Here is a 17,724-nt window from a genome sequence, read left to right on the forward strand (position 1 = left end):
TACTGTCTCTCTGCATTCTATGATCCTATAGTGTACTGAGACGCTACACTGTCTCTCTGCATTCTATGACCCTATAGTTTACTGAGACACTACACTCTCCCTCTGCATTCTATGATCCTATAGTTTACTGAGACACTACACTGTCCCTCTGCATTCTACTGTATGTACATGTTTACCTTGCCAATTGGAACTGAAGTCCTATAAAGTCCTATAAATGTTAGAGGATCACACCTGTTGCACTTTGGTGCGATTCTCCAGAACGGCAGAAAAAATCTGGGTGTGGAAGTGAATGGCCACTCACTCCTACCCCAACACTGCTCATGTGCCGTTTAGCAAGGCACTGAAACCACAACAGGTTGTGTGTGTGTGTGTGTGTGTAAATGATGCATTATATAGCGCCTTTATCCAAGGCGCTTTACATAGATTGTGCATTACATTCACCCATTCATACACCGATGGCAGAGGAAACCATTGCAACCAGCACATCAGGAGCAATTAGGGGGTTCAGAGTCTTGCTCAAGGACAGGGATGGGACTGGGAACCTCACGGTTGTCACCCAGCTGCTCTACCGGCCACTCTACCCCTGAGCCACTGCCGCCACTCTGTGTGTGTGTGTGTGTGTGTGTGTGTGTCGTTGTAACTACCACCGTTAATGTAGTGTAGAGTAGACACTGATAAAGAAATGATAAGACAGACACGTCACATGACAGACACAGGATCATCATGTTATCTGAACACTGTGTCTGCTCTGACCTTTGACCTCTGCTCACGTTGTTTTACAACATCTTGCATAAGTATTCAGAGTTCTTTAAAAAAATATATATCAGTTATTTCTGCAGTGTAAATGATGCTATACATTCTATCCAACGTGTAAACAGTACATAGCCTAATACGTCTTCAGAGCCAAAAGCCAAAAATATGAACTATTAAAGTGATTATTGAATGCGTCAGGCAGCTTGGTACAAGTTCACTTCCTGAACATGACACTGGTACAGACTAGTACTGATTTCAGATCAGCCTGTAGCACTTGACCTAGTTTTGACAACCATCCTGTGATTTTTCCTCATCTTTGGAGTTAGGTTAGCTAGCATGTAATTAAACAGACGCTAGATTCATTGTTTACAATAGACTGACAACTTAAAGAAAAAAGAAGAAACATTTACTTACTCCACCATTCATGATAACATTCCAAGTGATCAGTAAAGTCACGTTATTATTCAGCTCTAGCATTAATACAAGACTTATAATAGCTTTCATATAATATACTAAAGTCTCACTTTGCCTGTTGCTTTGCCACTCGATGTGCCATTCACTTTAAGCATGCGCATACCCTCTATTTTCAATTTAAAGTCTTTGGAGTCAAGTTCAAAATAGCCTTTGTACTTTCGCACTTGGGCTACGTACATCTACAAAACGCTCAGATTTAAAATATAAATAGATTACCCAATGCCACGGATGTTACAATCATGTACGGCTGATCAGAAGTACCCGTATAGTCCGTATTGTTCAATAAAAAGCATTTTAATCCCATCTGTGTCAATTTTTACTCAAAGAGTTATATCAGAGTGCATTACACCTCCCAACCGATAGGGTCGCGCAGTTGAAAGTATACAGAGAAAATGGCCAGCGATCGGATTAAAAGGCATGTTATTGAACAATAAATAATATACAGGTAGGGGAGGATGGGGGAAGATGAACCACTTTTTACTTAAGTTGTCCTGGAAGCAAGGCAAAATGAGATGGCAGTCAAATCTAATGATCTACACATATTTCAGGATGTCCTCTATCAATTGAAATGATGAGTAAGCAGCTATGACAAAGGGCCATGAAAATATGACCTTTAAAAAAAAAAAAAAAAAAAGTGGCTCAATTTGCCCCAGGTAAGGGGTAAGTTGATCCAAAATTTAACCACATGATATTTTAATGTAAAGAGCTTAAACTTGAACAGATAATGTATTCACGTATTGAAAATAATTTAATAACAGTTTTCCCTTTTGCAAATAGTCTTATTTATCTGTGTATTTATTATTTAAACAATATAAAGACAATTAAATAAAGTTTGTTATTCAGAACCTTATAATATTTGCAATATTGTTAATACAATATAGCAAATTTGCAAACATTTGCAAACATCCAAATTAAAGGTCATTCAGTATAATTTGAGTAGCTAATACTTAATACAAAAATATGAATGGTGATTCACATTAAGAAAATTGGCTCAATTTACCCCAAGGAATTGGTTCAACTTGCCCCATGGCCACTTTGACAAAACATGGCTAGCTTAATGCTCCAGGATAATGTTTAGCTAAATGATTCACATGGGTTTTATACATTGGTATATCACCAACATGCATGATATATAAGTTTAGACCTGGGTGCTTTTGCTTTAATATAAAAATGATTATTCCAGAAAAGTTTATTTTTTTACTTTGACCAGCAAAAAACACTTTTTTGTGTATAAATGTACTTTCCACTTTGTCCATGTGTCTCTCATCTTCACAGTCAGGTTGAAATGGTGGGTGTGTCCTGATTTTGAGGTCACATGACAACTCATGTGTGTAGTTTTAAAGATACAGGGGGTGGTTCAACTTACCCGACGGTTCATCTTCCCCCATCCTCCCCTACTTCTGATCGACCGTACATAATTAATACATCTGTGGCCTTGGGTTAAGCACTTTACAATTGAAATATGAACGTTTATGTAGATATACGGACCTCATGTGCGAAAGTACAAAGACTATTTTAACAAAACTCCAAGACTCTGGGCGAGGTTAATCCAAGTCTACTTCATATATCTCTCTCTAGTCTGATGTTCATCAGAATGATCACCTCAGCCAGCATGTGGTTCCTCCTCAGAGCAGGCCGTGGACAGAAGCTCTCTCCACACTGAGGACAGCTGGACAGTCTCTTCTCCTCGGCCTCCTGGTCCCAGGCTCCTTCGATGCAGCCAAAGCAGTAGCTGTGTCCGCAGGGCAGAGTCACTGGCTCCTTCAGCACCTCCACGCACAGAGAACAACTGGTCCTGGTCCACGACTAGAGACATTTTACTGACTGATGGTCACCTCTCTGTGGAGAATGACTGATGACTGAGACTAACGTGAGTTCCCAGAACAAAGGTTCTCCCATAAAAACAGGAGGGCGAGGCTGAACAAACATTAAAGGATACCTTTAACCCTGTAAGACCCAGCGTTTCTTTTCGGTAACATTTTTATTTTAATTAATTACTTAATTGTTATTTTTTTTCACCTAAACGTCATCATTGATATAAATACACCCCAGAGGCTGAAATTCACACAAATTAAAAAATTCTGGACTCAATGCAATTTTTTTTTTTTTTTTACCTTTAACCCTAATAAAAAGGTAAAATAATTGTAATATGTTTTTTTGTTAATAGAACGTCTAGAACATGTTTTATTCATTATTGTGAAAGATATGCCCCAAATGTAAATTATTAATTTATTATATTATTATATAATTATTATAAAGCCTTTTTTTTCCTTTTTTTTACATATTTTTTAACATAAGTCCTAGTACTACTAAACAAAGTAGTAGTAAGGTTGAAATCTCATTTTTGCAAGTAGAAATATATCCGGGTCTTACAGGGTTAATGCACACAGCTGGCATGCTGTTGCTGTGTGGCACCGCACCGCCCTCTACTGGTGACACAGAGGAATGTATTGTGGTTATACAGTTTAACAGGGCAGCAATAGAAGGAGGACAAGTCATTTTTCTGCTGATGAAAACAAAGGAAATCTACTTTCTGGATTTTATCAAGACAGTTGAAAATAACAACAACTCTCTCATCATTACCAACCTTTATTATAAGAATATACAGACAGAAACACTCTCCTAAAGTTGTGATTGCTGTCCTCCCAGTGAGCTGAAGAGCCTACAGTACAGCAGTGGTTCACAAAGATTATTATTATTAATGTGTATACAGTGTAATTATACAGTATAAGTTTATAGAGAGGATCTTGATATGTATACAGTGTAATTATACAGTAAGTGTATAGGGATCTGCACATTTATAAAGTTACAATTTAATGTCTTTTAAGACCTCTTTATTTACCAAATTGGCCAAATTGTCAAATAAAGACAGTAAACGTGAAAATAGACGATCTACAAGCTCAAAATCGCCTCGCAGTGCAATGCAGTAAAAAAAAGCATCTACAATTAACCCACTAAGTAGTTCCTATACAATATGATCTCCCCTTTCTCTACAGAACACTGGTGAGGTTTTCAACTGAATACGAGGGTCAGGTGTCGTTAAACATGCCTACCATATCTTACACACCTCTGCTGTATGAGTTACACCCCAATCCTCAAAATATTTATCACCGCTCTTACTAAGACTATAAAGTCCTGTTTTAACAGAGGGGCCGTGAAGCCCTATCCCTGCATAGAGGGGTTGTGTGAAGGTGGTGTGAACTGTGTGGAGGAGGGTTGTTGTGTTGTCACCAACACTGTAGAAGGACAGAGTCCCTGCCTTGTGGTCCAGGAACACCCCCACCCTGGCGAGGGTGTTCCCGTGTACTGACAATTTAGTATCGATGCCGTTGTGTGTGAACCAGCAGTCGTCATCTATGCATCTTAAACACCAGGACTTTGAATTGAATCCAAAGCTCGACTGAAAACGCTCATGTTTGTCGATGTCATCATAACAGACTGCTATATAAATCCGTGAATTATCTTTCCATTCTACTTCCCAGTAACCACGTTCACTCAGACTCTCCCTACAAACCACCTGAGGGTAACATGTAAATCTCTTTGGGTGATCTGGGTGATAGCACACCGGTCGAGCGGTAAGTCTTCTGGTGGTCACCTTCCTGTTCTCCTCTGACAGGACGAGGTTGTCATGCATTGTGTTTGCATCCAGTGAGAGCGGACAGGAATCTGTGAGAACACACGACGAAGCATGATGAACGTCAGTGTCATCTAGCTGTTTGTCAGAAAACACTCAGCCTGAACATGGACTCACATTGTAAGAGTTCCTCTCTGGTCTGAGGCTCTGCTGGATGTGAAACATCAGCTGGAGACTCTGGAGACAAGAAATTAGTCAGATGAAGAACACATCACTCTGAAGAATGACCTCAACTAAAGCATTGGTTCTGAACGTGTGGATTGTCGGTGTATCGAGTATCGTGACAGCCTAAACATCAACTGTCTTCTGACTTTAACAAACTGTTTCCTAAGATGGCTGGTTGACCATTCATCTGACGTGTGTGTGTGTGTGTGTGTGTGTGTGTGTAACCTGTGTGTGTGTGTGTGTGTGTGTGTAACCTGTGTGTGTCCAGGGTGTGTTGAGGACCAGATCCAGGTTGTCTCTCAGAGCAGACACATCTTCTCTCAGCTGAGTGAAGGAGCTCAGAGTGGACACGACATCACTGGGTAAGACTGGAGGTCCACTGGAGCTGGACGCACTCTGGACGCTCTGGAGAGAACACATTCATAATAGTATTAATAATAATTATTATTGTAATATTGCTTCGTAATCCTTTTCATACCAAGGGCCATTATATTAATATGTATTTGGCCACAGACCCCCATCAGAAAGAAATGTCAAGTGACCCTCATAGCTCATACGAGGTTTGTGTTATTAAAAATATAATTACTCTTTCAGCGCCACCTGGTGGTCACCAGTTTAGGCTTTGAGTGCCAATTCTCCCATTATAAAGAAAGAAAGAAAAATTGTAATTCTATTATGCATGTAATGTGCATAATCACCTGTACACCAGATTAGAGGAATTTTCAAAATATGGAATTCCCAAGGGATCACGTCTTGTCGTCCGTGGCATCCGGTACAAAATTGGCAATTAGACGTCTTGACGTTTATGGCTCTTAAATTTAAAAGCACAATACAATATGTACAGTACATGGTCAAACGTGTCAATTGGTGACACGTTGTGAGCTTCTGCTATTTTCAAATAACCAACATATTTAGGTTTAAAGTGGTTTAAATGGTTTAACCTAAACCATGATGTCATCAGTGTGGGACAGAACCTGAATGAAATGCGTGATGTCATCGGTGTGGGACAGAACCTGAATGAAATGCGTGATGTCATCGGTGTGGGACAGCTGGTCCATCTCAGCGCGTGTCCTCTCCAGCTGTGCGATGTCTTCCTCCAGCCGTCTCAGGACGTCCTCCACCTGGGACACGGCTGTCTTCTCCTGCTGTCTGATCAGGTCTTTGACCTGGCTGTGTCTTCTGTCCACGCTCGCCTTCATCTCTGAGAACATCTGCTCACAGTCCTCCACGGCTGCTTCTGCCGAGCTCTGATTAACAGACAGACAGACAGACAGACAGACACGCACGCACGCATGGGTGTTCGTGTCAATTGGTGCAACTGTATGTGGACTTCATGACTGTTATACAGTAACAATACCAGTGGTTCTAAAACCTTTTAATTTCAAGGGTAATATTTGTAGCTGTACGTACATAATATTCTATGGACTGCAGAACATCAGGAACTACCGAGTAGTCACAGACATTGAAGCTCTATGGCTACAAGTCCACTTGCCTAATATTAAACCTATGTTGCTGTTACAGACCACCGCATTACAATTCTCAGTACCTAAGCAGTGTATGTGAAATGGTGGACAGAGCATCAGACAGTAATAGGGAATTGTATGTACTTGCAGATATGAATATTAACTGGTTCTCTCCAACATGCTCACTTAAGAAAACCCTCCATGCTATTGCAGATACATGTAATTTAACACAGTTAGTAAACAAGCCAACAAGAACACAAATAACAATAAATGGCATCTCCTCCACCTGTATTGATCATTATCTTTACAAATGCAGCTGATCTAAGCTCAAAGGTGATTTCTGTTGAATTTGGATGCACTGACCACAACATAGTAGCTTTTACGAGAAAGGCAGAAATCCCAAAAGCGGTTCCAAAAGTAATTTACAAAAGATCCTTTAAAAACTTCAGGGAGGGCTCATTTCTAGAAGAACTTGAAAACATACCATGGCATACTGTAGGTGAAGTGGAAAATCCAGAGATAGCTTTGAATTTGTTTATGCAGTTATTTCTGTCAATAGCTGACAAGCATGCTCCAGTTAGAAAACATACTGTTAAATCTGTAAGAGCACCTTGGATTGATAATGAAATTAAAGACTGCATGGCTTTAAGAAATACTGCTAAGAAAAAGGCAAGTGAATCTGGCAGTCTGGCTGACTGGCAGAAATAATGTTACAAAAATGAATAGGAAGAAAAAGAAATGTTATTATCAAACAAGGATAAATGAAATCAAATCGGACAGTAAAATGCTGTGGAAAACTTTTAACAATGCTCTGGGTAGGGGCTCTAATAGGGCTTCCTCCTTCATTGAGGTGGATGGGGCTTTTATCACTAAAGGCCTATTCATAGTCTGGATTTTCGGTGGTAAGGTGACCACCGCTCCGGTGGTGAGCTGACCACTGGAGCTGAAATAACGTTGAGCGGTGGTGAGTAAAAACAGTGAGAAGGGCTGGAGCGGTGGCGGTGGTTTGCTCTTCACCGCGGCTCGTGACGTCATGTTGTAGTTCGGTGGTCACCCCACCACCGAAAGTCCAGACTATGTATGAGCCTTTAGCCAATATAGCCATGTATTCTGACGACACTTCTTTGTATATGTCTGCCACTAATGTGGAAGATCTGTCTGTAGCTCTTAAGAACTACAGAACATACCAGAGTGGGTGGTGAACAATAGGATGGTCCTGAACATCTCAAAGACTAAATCCATTGTATTTGGATCACAGCATTATGCTCAAGTCAAAACCCAAATTGAATCTGAATCTGAGCAATCTAGCGGTTGAGCAGGTAGATGAAACAAAACTACTTGGGGTTACATTAGACAGTCATCTAACATGGTCTACTCATATTCAAAACATAACTAAGAAAATGGGAGGGGGTTTGTCCATGATTAGGAGATGTGCTGAGTTTTTAACTCCAACATCTGCTGTCCAGGTCATCCAGGCACTAGTGATATCCCACCTTGACTATTGTCCAGTTGTGTGGTCCAATGCAGCTAAAAAGGACCTGCGTAAATTACAAATAGCCCAGAATAAGGCAGCTCGCCTTGCCCTGAACTGCAATACTAGATCTAGTACACTGTTAAATCATCAGAAGCTGTCATGGCTGTTGGTGGAGCAGAGATTAGCTGCCAGTCTGGCTGGATTTTTTTAGGAACATTTGTTCAAATAAAAAACCAAAATGCTTATATAAAAATATTAATTATACCAGTGATAGACATATTCTACATAATACCAGACATGTTGCAATGGGTCGATTTACAGTGCCTAAGCCAAGAACTAATGCAATGAAGAATACAGTCATGTACAGGGCAATGACTTTCTGGAACTCTCTACCAGTATGCATCACAGAAATTAAGGGTAAAAGGCATTTTAAGAAAAGACTGAAGGACTTTTTATTATATGGTAAATTGTAATTCTGTTTATGTCAATATACCAGTTAATGTAATCTAGAGTGAATGCACTAACCGTGGTTGTTATGCTTTAATGTATTTCTTTTGTGATATCTGTTGTTGGTGACAGCTATATGGGTCACGTGGTGTTGTGTGCTACTGGCCTGCGTCACTCATAGAAAGTCAGCTGTTGGCAGGGCGGAATTTTCATGAATGGAGAGAGAGAGGGGGTGAACGGGGAAGGTCCAACTTTGTTGACCGTAATCGCTATTTGCTATGCTGTGATTCACTGTGGTAATGTTTTAACTTTAATAAACTACAACAAAAGCAGTACCCTGGCCTGGAGCAGTGATTCTCATGCAGACAACGACTAAGCAGCGAGTCTGACAACTAAAATGTTTCCCCGATTTAGCCTCTCGGCGTCATACGATATAGACGCCATACATTTGTAATGTTGTTTTTATTTCAATTTATTTATTTCAGGAAGAATAGCTGTTGCCAGGTGTAACAGCTAATGGGGATCCTAAATTAACTAAACTAAACTAAGTAACAGAACATCAGGAACTACTGAGTAGTCACAGTAAGTAACAGAACATCAGGAACTATTAGCTAGCCTGATGTGAACTCTGACCTTCAGGTTCTCCATGACCTCTCTCAGCTCTTTCACTTCCTTCTTTCTCTCCTGGATCTTCTGCTGGAGGTTTTTCTGACTCGTCCCCAACTGTTTCTGCAAGAGAAAGATTGGATTCACACACAACGAGAAGACACAGTTGACACAATACGTTAATTTATACACCGATAGAGAAAGATTGGATTCACACACAACGTGAAGACACAGTTGACACAATACCTTCATTTATACACCGATAGAGAAAGATTGGATTCACACACAACGTGAAGACACAGTTGATACAATACCTTCATTTATACACCGATAGCGGGGCAGCTGTGCTACTCTCTCTTTGATGTGTGATAGTGCTGCTGTGCTCAATTAATCAAAAATAAGATGGAGATCTAGATTCAATCTAATTTTGTGAAGAATGGTGCAGCACTAGATGGCTGTCCAATTCATTTTAGTTACTCTTATGTTTTTGTTTATGCTTTTTGAATAAATATTTTCATGGAAGAAATGACAATCGTGATCTCAATTCTTGTGGAGGAAAATCGAGATTCACAGATGAGCAAGAATGGTGCAGCACCAGGAGGTCTGCCTTCTCATGTATTAAAAATGAGAGGTTTGCTCAAACATTGTGAAAATAGCAGATTTACAAACTCACACCTCCTCGCGTTGAGAGGCGTTGTGAGCTTGTAGATTTTCACGCTCTTATCTGTGGAACCGAGTCAACCTTAACCCATTCTGACCTGAGATCAGATTCATACGAGGTTTCCGCCGGACACACACTGGTCTGATGAACCCATTCTGACCTGAGATCAGATTCTAAAACTGTCAGTCGTTCTTCGATTTTTTTCAAAAATAGCAGACCTACAAGCTCGTATCGCGCCACTCGGTGGCGCGATATGAGCTTGTAGATCTGCTATTTTTAAATAGCTAAAGCATAACATGATGCTGACACCAAAATGGGTGCCCGTCAGAACTGAATGCCTGAAATCCTGCATTTCCTTGCGGTACCTGTCTGTGGCTCCTCTCTACGGTACCTGTCTGTGGCTTCTCTCTATGGTACCTGTCTGTCGCTCCTCTCTATGGTACCGGTCTGTCGCTCCTCTCTACGGTACCCGTCTGTGGCTCCTCTCTAAGGTACCTGTCTGTCGCTCCTCTCTACGGTACCTGTCTGTGGCTCCTCTCTTTTTTTAATATATATTTTTTATCCCACGATTTTGTAACCCATTTTTCACCCCTGTGTCAATCATCTAATGTGATCCTGGGCTCTACACACCCTCCACCAACCTAGTCCCCATATATGGGGGACAAGGGGAGAGCAACGGACTTGAACTCATGCTTCCTTCATGCCTGAGTGTCCAAGTTGCTCCTTTACACCTGACAGGGGGGAGTTTCCCAGGTTGGACGTAGAGCGTGGAAGGAACACGTTATTCCAACCAGTTCCTTTCCCTGCTCCTCTCTACGGTACCTGTCTGTGGCTCTCCTCTCTACGTTACCTGTATGTGGCTCTCCTCTCTACGTTACCTGTCTGTGGCTCCTCTCTACAGTACCTGTCTGTGGCTCCTCTCCGCGGCCGCTGACACAGTGTCGTGGCCCTTGTGTTCATCCATGGCACACAGGTAGCAGATGAACTGCTGGTCCGTGCGACAGAACACCTCCATGGGCTTGTGGTGAAGGTCACAGGCTACGTCCGCAGGCCTGGCGTAGAGCGGAGCGGCAGAGACGGAAGACCGCTGGACATCTGGAGTCCTCAGTTTCTCCACAAGCTGCGAATAGATTCAGATTCACTTTATTGTCACGAAGTCTCTCTGCATTCTATGATCCTATAGTTTACTGTCTCTCTGCATTCTATGATCCTATAGTTTACTGAGACGCTACACTGTCTCTCTGCATTCTGTGATCCTATAGTTTACCGTCTCTCTGCATTCTGTGATCCTATAGTTTACCGTCTCTCTGCATTCTATGATCCTATAGTTTACCGTCTCTCTGCATTCTATGATCCTATAGTTTACCGTCTCTCTGCATTCTGTGATCCTATAGTTTACTGAGACGCTACACTGTCTCTCTGCATTCTGTGATCCTATAGTTTACTGAGACACTACACTGTCTCTCTGCATTCTATGATCCTATAGTTTACTGAGACACTACACTGTCTCTCTGCATTCTGTGATCCTATAGTTTACTGAGACGCTACACTGTCTCTCTGCATTCTATGATCCTATAGTTTACTGAGACACTACACTGTCTCTCTGCATTATATGATCCTATAGTTTACTGAGACACTACACTGTCTCTCTGCATTCTACTGTATGTACATGTTTACCTTGCCAATTGAAACTGAAGTCCTATAATGTCCTATAAATGTTAGAGGAGCACACCTGTTCTCCAGACCGGCAGAAAAAATCTGGGTGTGGAAGTGAATGGCCACTCACTCCTACCCCAACACTGCTCATGTGCCGTTTAGCAAGGCACTGAAACAGGTTGTGTGTGTGTGTGTGTATGTGTGTGTGTGTAAATTATGCATTTATATGGAGTTCATTTAGTTCATTTAGTTTCATAACTTGTATTTATTTTGTGCACCACAAAACATTAACTCACACATGTTTCATGATTTGTAGATTTTCTTTGCACCACAAAAAATAAAGTCACACGTTTTTCATAACTTGTATGTTTTTTGTGCACCACAAAAATATAATTCACATTATTTTACGAATTGTAAAAATGCACATGGTGTTTTACAAATCAAAAATTTCTACAAATCTCGTGTGTGGATCACAAATTAATTTGCAAAGTTGCAAAGTTACAAGCTGTGGGTGGTACAAACTACAAAGTGTCAGCTGTGTGACTTCCTCTTGGCTGTGACTTCTCATACCTGTGAATCTTCAAAACACGAATCTCTACTTGCGAATCTCTAGAACCTCATTGGCTAGTGTATTGGACCAATCAGGGGGTGGGGGGGGGGGGCGGAGCACAGGGAATTCTCTCAACTACAGCTCACATCTTTGGAGAGTAATAATGGGAGAATAAAATATACTCATGGCTTTAATGATTAGACTATACATATCAGTAGTCAATTGCATAAAGATATACCTTTTAATGAGTGATAGTTGTTTGAGAGTGATAAGCTCTTATAGGACAAACTATAACAATTTAATGAAAAGCCCTGGGAACATATAGACTAGTTTAATTCATATGGGCTATCGCTCCCTCATTTTTGTTTTTTCTTACTACCGATTTATCTTGCACGGCCACATTTTAAGTATTTTTTTGTATTTTGTTTGTTTTTAACTGGCTGTTATAGAGCACGGACACGATGAAACGGCATCTATTTGGAATTTATATGGCAGTATGCATCAAAATCATTTCATTTGTTAGGTTATTAGGTATTTGTGTGTACACAATGCACCAGGATACAATTAAATTTAGACCATTGGTTCTCAAAGTGTGGTCCGCGAACCCCCAGGGGTTCTTGAGGGGGTTGCAGAAAGTCCAGAGATAAATTATCAATATAGGAACCAAATGGAAACTTATGTGGTTGACTTGAGTGTACTGGAACCAAATGGTCTTTGGTCATTTGAGTGTACAAATGGACCCTTGGTTTCATGTGTACACTATGAGTTATGGTCGTCTGTGCTCTAATGCAAGGGTTCTCAGCTGTTTTCAGAACATCTTGCCATTCTTTTGAAATATATTTTTTGAAAATGTTACCACACATTCATTTTAGGTATCCTTGACAAGCGGATACCAAATAAGTATAAAATGTGAATGATTGCTCTTAAGTAATATGCTGCATATAATGTATTGTAAAGTTCAGTCCCATACAATACATACTGTATTAACGGGGTAGTGGCCAAATACAACTCCATCCGGTTTCTATGGCATAGGGTTTATTTGCTATTGAACAGCTGAAGCTGAATGTGTTTAGTGGGGCTTTTGTGTAACAGATTGTAATTGAGTGCAAATATAACTTTGTACTACAGTATATTGTAACAGGCCTCTGTAATATTTTTATTTTAGCTAAATATTTTATGGAATTTGCACTCAGCATTTTACCCATCCTCAGTCATGAGTAGTGCCATCTATGCTGCACAATGTTCACTAATGTTGGTTGAATTAAGTATTTTCTTTTACATATTACTATGACTAATAATTAGAGCTGTGTTTTCAGTGCTTTCAGTGTAACATAAAACCATGAACACCCAACAGCCTTACTGTATATCTCATTTAAGTATGAACTGTTGATTTAATGAATGCATCCATCCATCAACTAACTGTTGGCAACTGTAGATGCCTTCCGTATCTACAGTACAAGGTACATAGATGCTCTAACCCTCTCTCACTGTACCTGACATCCCTTAGCGATCAAAGATCCTCTAACTTGTCTGTAACCAGCTTGGGGCTTATCAGATTTGATCTGTCACAAGTCTGTCAAGCTCCTCTTCAAGCCTTCGGGGCATACGCCTCGTTATTCATGTAGCATTTCATATAGCCTACTGTAATAAAATGTAGGATGAAACGTAAACAAATTAACCTGTCATCTGTCTAACATGTAATCTTAATTCAGTGGTTCTCAAACTTTCATGTCAAGGATACCTCAAATTAATGTGGTAACATTTTCAAAAAATATGCAGACATTTCAAAAGAATGGCAAGATGTTCTGAAAACAGCTGAGAACCCTTGCATTAGAGCACAGACAACCATAACTCATAGTACACATGAAACCAAGGGTCCATTTGTACACTCAAATGAACCCGTATAGTGTATAGGGACCATTTGGTTCCAGTACACTTGACTCAAGTCAACCACATAAGTTTCCATTTGGTTTCTATATTGATAATTTATCTCTGGACTTTCTGCAACCCCCTCAAGAACCCCTGGGGGTTCGCAGACCACACTTTGAGAACCAATGGTCTAAATTTAATTGTATCCTGGTGCATTGTGTACACACAAATACCTAATAACCTAACAAATGAAATGATTTTGATGCATACTGCCATATAAATTCCAAATAGATGCTGTTTCATCGTGTCCGTGCTCTATAACAGCCAGTTAAAAACAAACAAAATACAAAAAAATACTTAAAATGTGGCCGTGCAAGATAAATCGGTAGTAAGTAAAAAACAAAAATGAGGGAGCGATAACCCATATGAATTAAACTAGTCTATATGTGGCTTTTCATTAACTTTTTATAGTTTGTCCTATAAGAGCTTATCACTCTCAAACAACTATCACTCATTAAAAGGTATATCTTTATGCGATTGACTACTGATATGTATAGTCTAATCATTAAAGCCATGAGTATATTTTATTCTCCCATTATTACTCTCCAAAGATGTGAGCTGTAGTTGAGAGAATTCCCTGTGCTCCGCCCCCCCCCCACCCCCTGATTGGTTGACACTAGCCAATGAGGTTCTAGAGATTCGCAAGTAGAGATTCGTGTTTTGAAGATTCACAGGTATGAGAAGTCACAGCCAAGAGGAAGTCACACAGCTGACACTTTGTAGTTTGTACCACCCACAGCTTGTAACTTTGCAACTTTGCAAATTAATTTGTGATCCACACACGAGATTTGTAGAAATTTTAGATTTGTAAAACACCATTTGCATTTTTACAATTCGTAAAATAATGTGAATTATATTTTTGTGGTGCACAAAAAACATTAGTTATGAAAAACGCGTGACTTTATTTTTTGTGGCGCAAAGAAAATCTACAAATCATGAAACACGTGTGAGTTAATGTTTTGTGGTGCGCAAAATAAATACAAGTTAAGAAACACGAGTGCAAATATTTATGGCACTAAATGAACTCCATACCTTTATAGAGTGCCTTTATCCAAGGCGCTTTACATAGATTGTGCATTGCATTCACCCATTCACACACCGATGGCAGAGGAAACCATTGCAACCTGCACATCAGGAGCAATTAGGGGGTTCAGAGTCTTGCTCAAGGACCTCGACAGTAACTCTGGGGGATCCCACAGGGATGGGACTGGGAACCTCACGGTTCTCACCCAGCTGCTCTACCGGCCACTCTACCCCTGAGCCACTGCCGCCACTGTGTGTGTGTGTGTGTGTGTGTCGTTGTAACTACCACCGTTAATGTAGTGTAGACACTGATTAAGAAATGATAAGACAGACACGTCACAGGATCATAATGTTATCTGAACACTGTGTCTGCTCTGACCTTTGACCTCTGCTCACGTTGTTTTACAACATCTTGCATAAGTATTCAGAGTTCTTTAAAAATATATATATCAGTTATTTCTGCAGTATAAATGATGCTATACATTCTTTCCAACGTGTAAACTAACAGTACATAGCCTAATACGTCTTCAGAGCCAAAAGCCACAAATATGAGTGATTATTGAATGCGTCAGGCAGCTTGGTACAAGTTCACTTCCTGAACATGACACTGGTTCAGACTAGTACTGATTTCAGATCAGCCTGTAGCACTTGACCTAGTTTTGACAACCATCCTGTGATTTTTCGTCATCTTTGGAGTTAGCTAGCATGTAATTAAACAGACGCTAGATTCATTGTTTACAATAGACTGACAACTTAAAGATACATTTAAAAAAAGGAAAAATAAAAATAAATAAAAATAGAAACATTTACTTACTCCACCATTCATGATAACATTCCAAGTGATCAGTAAAGTCATGTTATTATTCAGCTCTAGCATTAATACAAGACTTATAATAGCTTTCATATAATATACTAAAGTCTCACTTTGCCACTCGATTAGCCCCTTTCGGGACCCTACGTAAAACTTTTCTGATATTTTGTTGAGTTTTACGTTGGGTCCCTGCTCGCTACTGTACTTTCGTATGGAAATTCCTATATGCGGATATGGAGATTCTCTCTAAAATAGGACCCGCGGCATGTGACGCCATTATTTTCCTTGAGTTATTCTGAATTCGGTAACTTTAAGTAGCTATACATCCAGCTGCGAATATCTCCTGTGGCGCGGAAGCCGTTAAGTATTTTTAATCTTTGTTTGACCGATTTGGTCGCTTTATTTCTTCTTGTTTGTTTACCGTTTATTGTACCGCCTCCCGGTGTGCAGTTGGCTTGTGAGGCTACGTCCCTGCCTCTGATCTGCTGTGTCATAGCTATAGCGCCACTAGCTAGCCAGATAGGCGGTACAATGAGGTGTCAATAAACAAGGAAGGAAAAGAAGAATCCAAGCTTCCAAATCGGGCAAACATATATTAAAAATACTTAACGGCTTCCGCGCCACAGGAGATATTCGCAAAGGTATGTATGTGTACTTATACTTTACATATTCAGAAAGCCTCATACTGAAGAATATCGTCAAAGAGCGCGGGGAGGCGTTTTAACATGTAAACATGAGCCAGTAAATGTTTTAATCAGGTGGCATGGACGACGTGGAACAGGACCCAATGCACTGGGTCGAACAAATGTCAGAAACTTCAGTAGCATTTGGGTTCTGCTTGGAGGGCTACCACTCGATGTGCCATTCACTTTAAGCATGCGCATACCCTCTATTTTCAATTTAAAGTATTTGGAGTTCATAATAGCCTTTGTACTTTCGCACTTGGGCTACGTACATCTACAAAACGCTCATATTTAAAATATAAAAAGATTACCCAATGGCCACGGATGTTACAATCATGTACGGCTGATCAGAAGTACCCGTATAGTCTGTATTGTTCAATAAAAAGCATTTTAATCCCATCGGTGGCTATTTTTCCTCAAAGAGTAACATCATATCAGAAGTGCAATACACCTCCCAAGCGATAGGGTCGCGCAGTTGAAAGTATACAGAGAAAATGGCCACCGATCGGATTAAACGCCTTGTTATTGAACAATAAATAATATACCGGTACTTCTGATCGACCGTACATAATTAAGACATCCGTGGCCATAGATTAAGCACTTTACATTTGAAATATGAACGTTTATGTAGATATACGGACCTCATGTGCGAAAGTACAAAGACTATTTTAACTAAACTCCAAGACTCTGGGCGAGGTTAATCCAAGTCTACTTCATATATCTCTCTCTAGTCATTCTAGTTCATCAGAATGATCACCTCAGCCAGCATGTGGTTCCTCCTCAGAGCAGGCCGTGGACAGAAGCTCTCTCCACACTGGGGACAGCTGGACAGTCTCTTCTCCTCGGCCTCCTGGTCCCAGGCTCCTTCGATGCAGCCAAAGCAGTAGTTGTGTCCGCAGGGCAGAGTCACTGGCTCCTTCAGCACCTCCACGCACAGAGAACAACTGAACAACTGGTCCTGGTCCACGACTAGAGACATTTTACTGACTGATGGTCACCTCTCTGTGGAGAATGACTGATGACTGAGACTAACGTGAGTTCCCAGAACTAGAAGTTCTCTCATAAAAACAGGAGGTCTGACTCTGGGCGAGGCTGAAACAGAAACAAAGTCAACACATTTAGGTTTCGTTTCCTCTGAACTCCTAACCAGTGTGTTGTTGTAGGTCTTCTTCTTTGGGTTCACTGGCGGGTTGCAACCAATTTCTTTCAGGTATATACCGCCACCTACTGTTACTGTACCGGAGTGTATAGTTCGACTCCATGCACCTTATTCCTTACATAGTTACATGTTATGTTATACTAGTATTGAGTAAGCGGTCAGGTCTATGAAAACAAACCCAAAAGAAGGCTGGGTTGCTTATTTTTTTGTAATGAGAGCGTTGTTATTCTTTCAAC

General features: G+C 40.5%; 1 protein-coding gene across 1 annotated transcript; it reads right to left on the minus strand.

Moving 5' to 3' along the window:
* Nucleotides 1–3,905: 3,905 nt before the first annotated feature.
* LOC310875252 (E3 ubiquitin-protein ligase TRIM39-like) lies at nucleotides 3,906–17,451 on the minus strand. The gene is made up of 7 exons (XM_083788433.1): nucleotides 17,087–17,451; nucleotides 10,582–10,797; nucleotides 9,044–9,139; nucleotides 6,040–6,273; nucleotides 5,281–5,431; nucleotides 4,979–5,038; nucleotides 3,906–4,893 (listed from the first exon to the last, which is right to left on the minus strand). Exons 1-7 carry the CDS (start codon nucleotides 17,306–17,308, stop codon nucleotides 4,277–4,279), a joined length of 1,596 nt encoding a protein of 531 aa, XP_083644559.1. The 5' UTR covers nucleotides 17,309–17,451; the 3' UTR covers nucleotides 3,906–4,276.
* Nucleotides 17,452–17,724: the final 273 nt, after the last annotated feature.

This window comes from Protomyctophum parallelum (assembly GCF_964188405.1).
Source record: "Protomyctophum parallelum genome assembly, chromosome: 18".
Taxonomy (NCBI): Eukaryota; Metazoa; Chordata; class Actinopteri; order Myctophiformes; family Myctophidae; genus Protomyctophum; species Protomyctophum parallelum.